Genomic DNA, 12647 nt, shown 5'->3' on the forward strand with positions numbered 1-12647 from the left:
GCTGGATGTCATACCCCTCAGGGCATGTATGTGGGATTCTTCCTGGAGGTATAGTTGAATCCCAGAGAGTTGGAGTGGCAGGGAGTCATGTTTTCCAGGCAGCGACCCTTGCGCTGCACCTGCAGGAGCCTGGCATGGCCTAGGCACTAACTCCCAGCATTCTTTAAGAAACTATAGCTGGATCTGGGGAGTCCCCGGGTACTGTGACATCATGAGAGGCATCTGAATGTTCTTTCTTTGGGGTCGGGGACCATCGTGGGGCTATCTTCTTCCCCCCAGAGAATAGGGCCAGAGCAGCTGTTCAGGTGCCCAGCCTTGGGGTCAGGGTGTAGGTCCAGACCTGACATCTGTGCCCAGGATTGCCTGGGCTGCCATGCTGAGAGCGAGCTGTGCCCCAGTGAGGGCACATGCAGCGCTACTGTCGCCTGGACACGGTGTTCATACTGGTAGGAATCTATACTGAAGCAGGGAGCAGGGACACTGAGCCCTGTGTCATGGTGGAACTCTCTGGTCCCCAGCTGAGGGAAGAGGTGGGTGATTCTGAAAGGTACTAGCTGTCCTGCTCTCCCAGGCAGGGCACAAAAGACGCTGGGCTCTGATGGTTTCTAAGTAGTGGGGGTTGCCCTGAATCACTTCCCTACCTGAATGGGTGGGATTAAAAGCCACTGTTGTCTACGGCCATACCACCCTGCATGCACCCGACCTCGTCTAAAAGTCACTGTTGGGGATGTATCAGTTGCTAACAACACCCAGGGCTCTTTTTTCTTTTCTCTCCCCCCCCCCTCTATTTATTTGTTTATTTTTGAGACAGGGTTTCTCTGCTTACCCCTTGCTGTCCTGGAACTTGCTCTGTAGACCGGGCTGACCTGGAACTCAGCGATCTGCCTGCCTCTGGCTCCTGAGTTCTGGATTAAAGGCGTGTGCCGCCACCACCCGGCAAGGCTCTTTCTTTGGATGGCTCAGGGGACAGGACAGTGTTTCATCCTGCTCTCTCCAAACCCTAGGCTGTAACTACCTTTTATTGTCAGCCAAGAAAGGGGTAATTTGGGCTTGAGAGTAGGCAGGAGGATCAAGTTGGCAGGTCCCCTAGCCTCCCAATCTCCTGTGCCAGGCAGCTGTGCCCATCTCCACTTGGCTGGGCCTGCAGCAATGCCTTTATTCTCTCTGTTCAGACAGGCTCTTCTGTCCTGGGCACACTAGTTGCTGCCCCAATGGAGACATTTTACTCTAGCCGTCTGTGACCTCCTCCACACCCTTTGCTGAAGATGTTTGTGTTTCAGGTGCAGCTTGGCCCAGCTTGGCTAGGGAGGAGAGGCTTGAGCCCTGGCAGTAAGAGTGGAACTCTTCTTATCTACCTGGGCATCACTGTCACCTGGGAACAGAGTCAAGCTCTCGCTGGCTTTGTCCTCTGCCCACTGAGGGATGGAGTCAAGGGTGAGAGATACCTACTCATCTCTGCCTGTCCGCCGCTCCATCTGTGCCTGAGCGCTGGTACCACTACGCCCCAGACTTAGAAGGGAGAGCAGAGATTCATCCGTTGCTTGTCTAGCAAGTGGGAAGTGGCCTGGGCACACGGAGGAGTCATTGAGGTCTCAAAGGTGTCCATGAGGAGGGAGACCACAGCAATAGTAACCATGTTCACCAGGTTGGATCTGGGTAGTTCTTGGGCAGGGGCCAGGGGCAGGGGAAATGGAGTTGGACAGAGGGGAGGGTGTGTCTGTGAGCTCAGGCAGGCTTAGTTTGGTGGAAACACTGAGCTCCCAATCCTGAACCCCACTCTAAGGGAAGCTGTTGTCCTGAGAAGGGTATTTCTCCAGGGGCCCTGTCTTCCTGTTCCCCCTCTGCCTCCCGGGTTTCCCTTTGTTTTTCTTTTTTTGGAAGTCATGGGCCAAGGGAGCCAAGGCCTGCCTTGCTGGGATAAATATTTAATAGTCAGAAGCACTTTCTCAGACGGAAAATTGGATCTGGGCCCAGGAGGCCTGGGGCGGGAGGCTATTCTCCCCACTCCCCACACCCCACACATGGCAGAAACCCTTTCAGCCACTCCTGCTGAGCTCCTCCCTGCCCAGCATGCTGCAGTACACACCTGACCCCGGTCTGTATGGGTGAGGACAGAAGACAGCACTGAGGTGCCTCACCAGGGTCCTGGCTGTACCTTTGGTCCTTGGATCCTAATGATGAGGGAGGAGTGGTGGGCAGAGTTGGTGGGTGTTGTGAGGCAGGCCAGGAAGGGACCGCAAGTCTCTTTCCTGCCTGGAGGCAGTGCTGGCAGTGAGGGCACAAACAGCCCGGGGTCTCCTTGTCCACAGGCTTGTCGCCTGTCCCTTAGGAACTGCCCAGCACTGGGTTTTGCAAGTTCAGCCGAGTCATGGCCCCTGTTACCTTGAGCTGAGATCAGAGCAGAAACCAGCCTGCAGGTGCTGAGCTCGAGTTGCCTTGTCCCCCTCCCATGTCTTCTTTGATGTCCTAGTGGTCCCTGTGTCCTGAGAGCTGGACCCTCTCTGTGGGAGGAAGAAGAACAGCCTGCCACAGATGCTCGGGGCCAGCCCACTATTGGGTGGCTCCTTCCTTGGCAGGCCTTTAGAGGGTGGGAGGGTGGCAGCAGCACCCAGGCCGTGCTGTGACACATCCCCTGGGAATGCCCTCAGCTGAGTCACTATCAGCTGCCCCCGGCCCCACCCCATCGTGTTACTGCCAAGTTCCCATGGCATCAAAGAGCTGGGCTGGGGTCCTGGCAGCTTCAAGCTAGACGTGCCTGTGCAGTGGGCATCACTTGACACTTCCAGATACGTAGGTCTTAGGGTCTGTGATCTGTGACTCAGCAGATGCTCACTGCCTTCCACCGACTCACTCCTGGCCTCTGGAGCAGGGTGTGTGTGGGCATCCTTGGGATTTGAGGTAGGCAAAGCCTGCTGAGAGTCAAGTGAGCCCCTATAGGTTGGATTTGGGCCAGAGGCAGCTCGTGAGGTCCTTTAGAATCACAGTGATCCTACTGTCACCCGACCAAATCCCTGTCACCTCAGGAGCTATCGGTGCAGCCGTGCACCTCAGCTGAGAGCATGTGGGTGCAGATGGCAGTGTGCCCTTCTGTGGCAGGGCCTGTGCTGGGGGATCACGACCCACTCAGTTTGGGAAGATGACCCAGCCACCCAACAGCAGGTCCCCTGGCAGGGACCATCCCTCTGGCTACAGCAAGATGGGACTCTGGCTAAGGCTATTGCCTTGGTGATCTCAGATCCCCCAGGCGAGCAGGGCAAGGGACAGAAGGAGCAGGAGGAGTCAGAAGGCACTGTGCAGTGGCCTGGGGGCAGAGGGGCCTGACTGGATTGCTCGCCAGGCTCAGGAGAATGCATGGTGGCGGCAAGACCTGTTTATTGCCAGCACCTTTCCCACCTCGGGCTAGCTACACTGCCCCAGCTTGCAGCTCCTCGCTGACTCAGGCAGCCTCGCCCCACCTAGAGTTGACAGTTTGGTCTGGTGTTGGGCAGTAAACAGAGTTCCCAGGTGAGAGCTGCCTGGGAGTGGGGCCGTGGAGCCGGAGGTGGGGAGCAGACCTCGCCAGCTTCCTGGTGCTCTGTAAGCAGCTGTTTTCCACTCTCACCGTTAGGTTTTTAGGGCCAGTTTGGGAGAAGCCTGCCAGTTCTTCCCCTCCCAGGACTGAGGATCACTCTGGCTCCTCTTTGCCTATTTGCCCACCAGTGATCTCTGCCCTCTCCCTTCCTTGGAGCTCTCTGAGGTGGTCTCCACCTCAGGCTGCTCTTGGCTTCTGTATCCCAGCGGCTCTCATTTCCAGGCCAATGTTTGGCAGGACTGCCCATATTGACTCTTTCCTGTCCTGGAACCCTGGGCTGGACCCGTTAGCTGTGTGAGCCTGCTACAGCCTGCCCTTAGGTTCAGGTGCCCACAGCCAACCCTGGGGGCCCTGCAGAACCATGCTAGTACATCTGTGGCTCCTGCCCAGGCCTGCTGGTTACCTAGAACAAGGAGGGGTTGGAAGCGAGGAGCCGAGGGTGGAGATGGCAGAAGGCATGTGAGAGGGAACAGCTCTGAGCAGTGGGTGACTGGAGGTCTGAAGCCCAAGGGGGCAGGTTCCCCAGCCTCTGAAAACCAAGGGAGTAAAGTACGAATGTCAGTTTTGAGGTGCAGCCACAGCTATAGAGTACCCCTCTTCTCTAGTTCAGGAGATGCCATTTGCCAGACGACTAGAAAGGTGTTATGTTGGGTGTGTTGGGGGTCAAGCTAGCCTTTTCAGACTTCCTTTCTCCTTCTTTTCTTTTTTTAAAGACAGGGTCTCACTGTGCTCACTGTGTAACTCTGACTGTTCTGGAACTTGTCATGTAGACTCGATTGGTCTCGAACTCACATAGATCTGCCTTCTCTACTTTCCAAGTGCTGGCATGAACCACCACATCCAGCCCCTTTCCCTTTTTTGAACCCCGAGACACCACAGGGAAACTGAGGCCCAAGGCCTGGGAATGGGGGAACCTGCTTTATATCTGAATATCCACACAGCAGGCGACTGCTCACACAGTCAGTAGCTGGCTGGGCTAGTGGTTGTGAGTCAGATGGCAGGCGTTTCCTCTCTGGTCAGCTGCCTGGGCTGGTGGGGGTGGGGAGCTGGGGTGGGGTCCTTGGCTCCCAGAGACTGAGCCTGTGAGGGGAACCGCCCACTCCCTCTGGTAGGGTGTGTATGTGTCTGTGTGTGTGTCGGGGAAGGGGGGGCGTTGGCAGGGCACTGAGCTTGGCTGAAGACATGGGAGGAGGGACAGTGAGGGGAGGGGCTGTGGAGGGGAGGAACTGGTGGGAGGCAGTCAGCCCAGGATTTCTTCTAGACAAGTTTGGGAAGAAGTCCTCTTCGGAGAAGTGGCTGCACCCCTTCTGCACCCCGTCCCCTTCTGGGCTCAGCCCTGCAACACCTGCCCCTCTCACCACTCAGCAGGTTAGAGGGGCCGAATGGTCAGCCAGCAAGGGAGGCTGGAGGGACGGCGCTGGGCTGGGCGTCTTCCTTGTTGAAGGATAGAGGTATCAGTTCTTTGTGGCTCCGCTAACTTGTGCCAGGGCCAACCAGGGTGGGTTGGGAAAATGCTAGCAAGGAGCTGTTTGGACCCCAGATGCCTGGAACCAAGCAGGCCCTGGAGCGGTGCCTCGGGTTTGCATCCCAGTTGTGGGGTGCCGCAGAACTCCCAGCTGCCCCACCCCCCGTTGACATCTCAGGCTGTGGGGTGCCACAGAACTCCCAGCTGCCCCCGCCCCCCGGTTTGCATCCCAGGCTGTGGGGTGCACAGAACTCCCAACTCCCCCCCTGGTTTTCATCCCAGGCTGTGGATGCACAGAACTCCCAACCCCCCCCCCCCCCCGGTTTGCATCCCAGGCTGCCCCTCCCGGATTTCATCCCAGGCTGTGGGGTGTCACAGAGCTTCCAGCTGCCCCCCCCAAGTTGGCATCCCAGGCTGTGGGGTGCTGCAGAACTCCCAACTGCCCCCCAACCCCCCCATCCCCCCACCCCCGGTTTTCATCCCAGCTGTGGGGTGCCACAGAACTTCCAGCTGCCCATGTCCCTGCCCTGTCTGGTGTGACTAGTGGTTTTTGCTTGGAGAGAGCCTAGGTTGTGAGGGACATTGGTGCCAAAGGTATTTTAGTAGCAGGACACAGAACCTCAAGGTTGGACCTTGTGGCCTAGGGAGAAGTCCTCAGATGGTGGCAACTGACCTGGTTTGGTGTATAGAGACCTGGGATGGTTTTGAAGGTAGCTCAGAGAAGACCTGACTCATTCACTGGGGTTACCCGAGGTGGGACCGGAGCAGTGGACTGCTCATGGGGTCCAGGGTTTTGCCCTTCTACTCAAAGGATCAGGTGGTCGGTCTATTCATGGATGGTTGAAGGTGTGGTGGCCATTCCTGCTGGCTTCTGAATCTTTTGGGTTGATGGGTCAGTATACTTTTCCGTGTCTCGGTTTCTCCAGACACAGGAGCTGGCTTGGGCCCACCTGCTGCTCTGACTGGCCTGGAGCTTCCTGTATTCTTGTCTCTGCCCCTTGAGTGCTGGGACTAATGGCCACATGCCACCACACTCAGCACTGCCAGGAGTTTTGACCAGCTCATTCTCTTCCCTTCCTCAGCCATTTCTTGTGCTAGCATTTATTTTGTGCCTACTGTATACTAAGCTCCAAGTGCTTGGGATGCAGAGACAACAGCAGGACCAAGACCAACCCACCGCCTGTGAGTTTGCCTCGGAGGAGTTTGTGTGTGTGTGGGAGCAGTGAAAAGTCCAGCACTGGAGAGGGCCTGACACAGGAGGAAGCAATGAGTTGAGTCAGGTGGAGAGGTTGAGCTTGTTTTGGGAGAGAAAAATGAGAGCATCCCCCAGGGCGTAGCTGGCCTATGTGAGGAAGAGCTCTGGCCCGGGATGGTGTGGTTCAACCCTCCCGAGCTGGCGCTGTTCCCTAGTCCTCAGCCTCATCTACAGAGCATTGGGGGATGGAGTGAGCAGGTCCGCCACCGCCTGGGGTGTTGCTTCACAAGGTCTGAAGGTCTCATGACAGTCAGCCCAGTTTAGCACTTGCTTTATGGAGTTCCAAGATGGGGCGAGGCTTGAATACATGCGAGTCGGGGTGGATCTGGCCGGTGTGAGCCAGTGAGGGCACTAGGATCCCAGTCTGAAGACAGTAGCTTCCGTAGCGTGGGCTGCCCTGGGCCCCCACTGCCAGTGCTTTATGTCGGGCTGTCCCTGGGTGCTCAGAGGGGCAGCCCTGACCAGATGCGGGTGCACACACACACACAAACCCTCAGGCGACTGCAGAGCTGCGTTCTCTCTGCCAGTTTCCTAAGGATCCCGCTGCCCTGGTGACATGAAAACATGGCTGCCCCACATGAAAGTCAAAGCGGTCTGAATGCAAACTCTAGTTTTGTTTAAGTGAATGCCCCATCCTGCCTCCATTGCCCTACTGGGATGAAGGTGACCATGGATCATGGGGGCAGCATGCCCCTCTATGCAGCCCCTGCTTGCCTCCCGTCTGTCCCCCAGGCTGACCTGCTCAGCCTTACCCTAAAATATTTCAGTTCCTAGAACTCCATCTTCTCCAAACCAGGGTTGCCTCGTGGTGCCCCAGCTGTGTCCTTATGCTGGGGTGAGCCAGTGGCTTCTGTAGCATCCTTGGGTCCCTTCCTGAGTTCAGGTTTGTACATGTAGGAGTGGGATGTTAGCAGTAGTTTTTAGAATGGTGTGAAGGGGTTGGGGTGCTGGGGGGGCAGGGAATTTGGGGAAATATCAGGTGACAGTGGCCAGACCTGCTAGGCTTGGCTCAGGTGTGTCCCCATTTCCTCCTCTATAAAACGGCGCTTTGGTGACTGTCAACAACCGTGTTATTATTTAAGTGGCAGTGTTCAAGGCTGGGCTGCTTACAGAGCTGCCTTTGAGAGACGTACGTGGGCAGGCAGTTAGGGTGCTTCCCTGTTCTCTGGGCCCTGGGAGTCATGTTTGGGTGGATGAGACAGCCCCTGAGGCTCGCCTCGCTCCCACAGCTGCTAGGAGTAGGCACCATCCTGCAGTCAGGAGACCTTCTGTTCTCCTCTTTGTGTGGTGCTGGGTGGGGGATCCTGCTAACCCCTGGAGTGCAGCCTAGTGGCAGGGTTCATGCCTCTTCTCAGCCATTGCTCCCCATCCTTACAAGGAAGAGGGGGCGTGTGGGTGGGATTGGCTGTACTGAAACTTGTTAAGCCCCAGAAGGGACCCGAACCCCAGTCTGCTTCTTGCTGCCCACGTCCCGGATGTCAACACCTTTCCTCATAGACTTTCGACATCCATGAGACTCCCTGAAACAGATTTGGAATACAGTTTCTCAGGGTAGCTCACTGCTTGGCTATGAGGGTCTTCCATTCTGGACCCCCAGCCCAGCCCCCAACTTGGCCCAGGGCTGGGCCTGGGTCCTGGCCAAAGCTCCAGTCTCAGGCAGGGAAACAGGAAGACATAGGTTTGTCTACACTTGGCTGGTTTCCAGGAAGGGTGGTTGACCCAGTGTTTCTCCTATAGCCACCCTGTTTCCATATCCCCTGACCCCCTAAGTCAATATGGGTTCTCTGAGCAACTCTGGGAGCCCCAGCAGTGATGGGTGCATGGACAGAGACTGGGGGATGGTGATGGAGGCAGATGGTTGGCACATGCCCCTTCTACCACCGGGTTATGGGACGTGCACATGGGGGCTCCAGGGATATTGGGTTCCTTGGCTATTATTTTGCCTAAGGTCAGTCTTATAAATGGAGAAGGTGGCTTTCCTGATGTCCTGGAGGTCAGAGTCCATGGTTTCGCCCATGGAGTAGCAGGAAGGACAGGTGGGACCTGGCAGGCCAACTTTGACCCTCCCACCTCTCTTGGGAGGACCAACCCCAGGAAGCTCCATCCCAGCCCTTTCAGAGCTGCTCTGCAGAGGGACAGCAGGAGAAGAAGGGAGAGCAGCAAGGACTGACAGGCATAGCTCCAGGGTGACTCTGGGGATAGGTGTGTCAGGACCGGCGGGTGGCCCCTGCACACTACGGAAATCCAGGTTGGCCAGAGCAAAGTAGCTACAGCCAGAATCCTGCTAGGCCTGGAACTCCTTGTCCCTGTGGGAACGTCATCTAGGTCAGTGTACAGGTCCACTACCTAGGGAGACAACCTCTGAGTAGCAGGGACTCCACCCCTCAAGACAAGCCTGAAGCAGGGGTGGGGCTTTATCCTCAGCATTGCTCGCCTTGTGGAGGTAGCCCTGGAGCCCAGGCCCGGCCACAGTCCCTGTCCATCAGGGCTGTTCTTCCTATGGATATTTAGCAGAAATCAGGGCTATAGGCTGGAATTTTGTGTGGGGAAATTTTGCTTGTTTCTTCTGTGTCCCAATAAAACTTTATTTACAGAGGCAAGCAGGGGACAAGAAGAGACCACTCACTACCTTTCTATCTTCTGACTAATAAACACTATATCTGGCACAGAGAAAGTACCTCCTTGATTTATATCATTTAAAAGTTTTATAGGGTGCTGGGTGTGTGGTGGCGCACACCTTAAATCCCTGCACTCAGGAGGCAGAGGCAGGTGGATTTCTGTGAGTTCCAGGACAGCCTGGAAAAACCCTATGTCAAAACCAAACAAAACTGGGGCGGAAGAGATGGCTCAGACGTGAAGAGCACGGCCTGCTCTTCCAGAGGTCCTGAGTTCAATTCCCCGCACCCACATGGTGGCTCATAACCATTTGTAATGAGATCTGGCGCCCTCTTCTGGCCTGTAGGGATACATGTAGGCAGAACACTGCATACACAATAAATAAATCTTAAAAAAATAAAAACGAAAAATAAAAAAATAATCTTGTAGGGCAGAGATGGGCACAGTTGTCACTAGGATGATGACACGCTGGTGACTAGCTTGTGCCTGGCTCAGAAGCTGCAGGGCCAGTGGGTGGACAGCAGTGGCCTTGGTGATGCCAGCAGACCATTTTCCAGTGGGGCTGAGTAGGCCACGCTCACTCTGAGGGTGGAGCAGCAGCTACACGGCCTGAACCCTCAGTGCATTTATTACACTCAGCACGAGGAGGGCTTAGCTCGTCTGCTAAGTCTCCACAGGGCACCGTCTCAGCCGCAGTCATCTGGAAGGAGGATGCCGCAGTGGGGCTTTCTGTACCCTCTGTCAGCGTTTGCACAGACTAGAGGAGGGCCTTGCCAGTTTCCACGGGTCTGAGGCATCGGTCTTTGTCAGTAACACATGTTCACTCCGGGCTTCACCTGTTCCTTACACACTCATTCCGGGCCTCACCTTTTACTTACACGCTCACTCCGGGCTTCACCTGTTCCTTACACGCTCACTCCGGGCTCCACTATGTAGACCAAGCTGCCCTTGAATTCCCAGAGATCCACCTGCATCTACCTCTGGAATGTGGGGATTAAAAAACCAGCTCCCCGCCGGGCGGTGGTGGCGTACGCCTTTAATCCCAGCACTCGGGAGGCAGAGGCAGGCGGATCTCTGTGAGTTCGAGACCAGCCTGGTCTACAAGAGCTAGTTCCAGGACAGGCTCCAAAACCACAGAGAAACCCTGTCTCGAAAAACCAAAAAAAAAAAAAAAAAAAAAAACCAGCTCCCCACACCCCCACACCCTGACTTCTCTTTAACTTTTACTTTGAGCCACATGGTGATGGCACATGCCTTTAATCCCAGCACTTGGGTGGCAGAGGCAGGCAGATCTCTATGAGTTCGAGGCCAGCCTGGTCTACAAGAGCTAGTTCCAGGACAGGCTCCAAAGCTACAGAGAAACCCTTTCTCGAAAAACAAAAATACAATTTTTTTTTTTTTTTACTTTGAGTCATGGTCTTGCTGTATTGCCTAGACTGTGTGTGTGTGTCTACACAGGTCCCCATGCCATGGTGCTTGTATGGAGGTCAGTTCTCTCTGTTCATCTCACGGGTCCTGGGGTTTGGTTGCCAGGCATCTTTACTGGCTGAGTCTTCTGTCTCACCAGGTCCAGGGCTGACTTTTATTCCTTGTTGCTGATAAGCCGGTTGTCAGTGGTCTTTCTGTGCCTGTCCGTGTGTTGGGCCACTTTATCGCAAGCATTTGACCATGGTTTGTTGTATTAAGATCTCTGTGTGTTTCTCTTGCTCGGGATTTGTCGAGACTCTTGGTTCTATCAAATGGTTCCATCCACTGCTTCTTCAGTGCGTATTTTGTCTTTTCCTCTTCTTGCCCCTGCAGGTTACCGAGGCTGCTCTGCTTTCGTCAGCTTCTCCTCTGTGTTCTTCAAACTGGTTATGCAGTCCAGTTTGAAGTGCTTGCTGTAGGTTCCTCCTTTCTACTGTTGAGTCTCTCTAGTACATAATCCACTCCAGAATTTTCACAATTTTGGCTTTAAAAACTCAGGGTTGAGTTTATTAATTTTTATGCAATACATGTAACATGTATCCCAGACTGTCCTGAAGCTATATAGAGGATAATCTTGAACTCCTGGTCCTGCTGCATTTCCCTCCCAAGTGCTGGGGTTGCAGGTTGCCCCACTGTGCTGGGTTTTGCAGTCCTAGAAATTGAAACAGGACTTTGTACGTGCTAGGCAAACAGTCTGAAATACATCTCTAGCCCTTGAAAGTTCTTTTTCTTTATGAGAGCCTGCCACCAGTCTCCAAATCTACACATGGTTTCCTTTAGTGTTTTAAATAATCCGTTAGTGGTCAATTGGGGTCTGTGTTAAATGCGCATTGCGGACTCTCAGAGTGGTCAGTTGTAGCCCGTGTTAAATGCGCATCGCGGACTCTCAGAGTGGTCAGTTGGAGTCTGTGTTAAATGCGCATCACGGACTCTCAGAGTGGTCAGTTGGGGTCTGTGTTAAATGCGCATCGCGGACTCTCAGAGTGGTCAGTTGGGGTCTGTGTTAAATGCGCATCGCGGACTCTCAGAGTGGTCAGTTGGGGTCTGTGTTAAATGCGCATCACGGACTCTCAGAGTGGTCAGTTGTAGCCTGTGTTAAATGTGCATCGCGGACTCTCAGAGTGGTCAGTTGTAGCCTGTGTTAAATGTGCATCGCGGACTCTCATAGTGGTCAGTTGTAGCCTTGTTAAATGCGCATCGTGGACTCTCAGAGTGGTCAGTTGGAGCCTGTGTTAAATGTGCATTGCAGACTCTTGGAGACACCTTCTGTCACTTGTGGACTCTCAGAGACACCTTCCTTCCATCATGTGCCTTGCTCCTCCCCCTTTTTGTTTCTTTTTACTGCTTGTGATTTTTGGATGGATGCTGAACATCTAGCAGAACATATTGCAGCAACTCTGAATATTAATTTCAGGCTCAGGGTAGTTATTGTTTCTGTTTCTTCCTGGGACTAAACCTGCAAATCTGTCTAACGTCTGAGCGCCCAAATCCCTGCTGCTATCCTACGGTTGCTCCCACTCCCCCCACCCAGGGTCTCTGGATCATCTCATGTCCACTAAGAGCCTTTATCTCTGCAGCGTCCGGTCAACAGCTGCAGCAGCAGGACCCAGAGGCTGAGACTGAAGAGGACCATTCTGTGAGTGTCACCCCGCCCCTCTTCCCCCAGCCTGGAGGGCTAGTGCTTGGAGGTAACTTTATTATGTTCTGCCAGGTGACCGAAGGGCCTGTGGGTGAGATCATTCGGCCAAGGCCGCAGGGGTCCTCACCTGTTTATGAATACACAGTTGAAGGTGCTGGCTTCGGAGCCCAGGTAAGGCTGATGGGCAGACCAACTGGCAGAAGGAAGGCTTAGGTGTGGCCCACAAGTGCCACTATTCCCTGTTCACGACTGTGCAACCCGCTTGCCCTGCCTGCTGTATGCACTTGGTCTTGCCTTCTCCTCCAGTGTCCCTCCCGTTAGCCGGCTGAGCCACTGTGGAGGTGGGGACACTTGCAGCTCGTGTGTGTGTGTGTGTGTGTGCAGACTCTGAGAATCCGTGTGTGGGGTGTGGCACATACACACACATGTACACTCATGCCGTCTTGGAGAGGAGACTGTGAACTTCCTCGTGAGAGGAGCCATGGCGTTGTCTGTGCCAAGGACCTGATTTTTACACTTTGAGGATCTCCCCAATCCAAAGTACTTCCAGCTGCTGTAGGGTGGGCGCATGCCTGTTCCCCAGAGAGAAAACAGGAGGCTGACAGTTGCCTTTCCTAGTGAGGGCCTGGGTACT

At 54.7% G+C, this 12647-nt stretch overlaps 1 protein-coding gene across 3 annotated transcripts in view; it reads left to right on the forward strand.

Annotated features, from left to right (window-relative positions):
- Positions 1-12647, forward strand: part of Ahnak2 (AHNAK nucleoprotein 2) — a 35297-nt gene that overhangs the window by 2382 nt on the left and 20268 nt on the right. For all 3 annotated transcript variants that reach the window (XM_057782252.1, XM_057782255.1, XM_057782254.1), the window contains exons 2-3: positions 11952-12010; positions 12086-12184. In XM_057782252.1, the coding sequence (XP_057638235.1) occupies positions 11952-12010; positions 12086-12184 (158 nt within the window). The remainder of the gene's footprint in view (positions 1-11951; positions 12011-12085; positions 12185-12647) is intronic.

The sequence above is a fragment of the Chionomys nivalis genome, chromosome 10 (assembly GCF_950005125.1).
Source record: "Chionomys nivalis chromosome 10, mChiNiv1.1, whole genome shotgun sequence".
NCBI lineage: Eukaryota > Metazoa > Chordata > Mammalia > Rodentia > Cricetidae > Chionomys > Chionomys nivalis.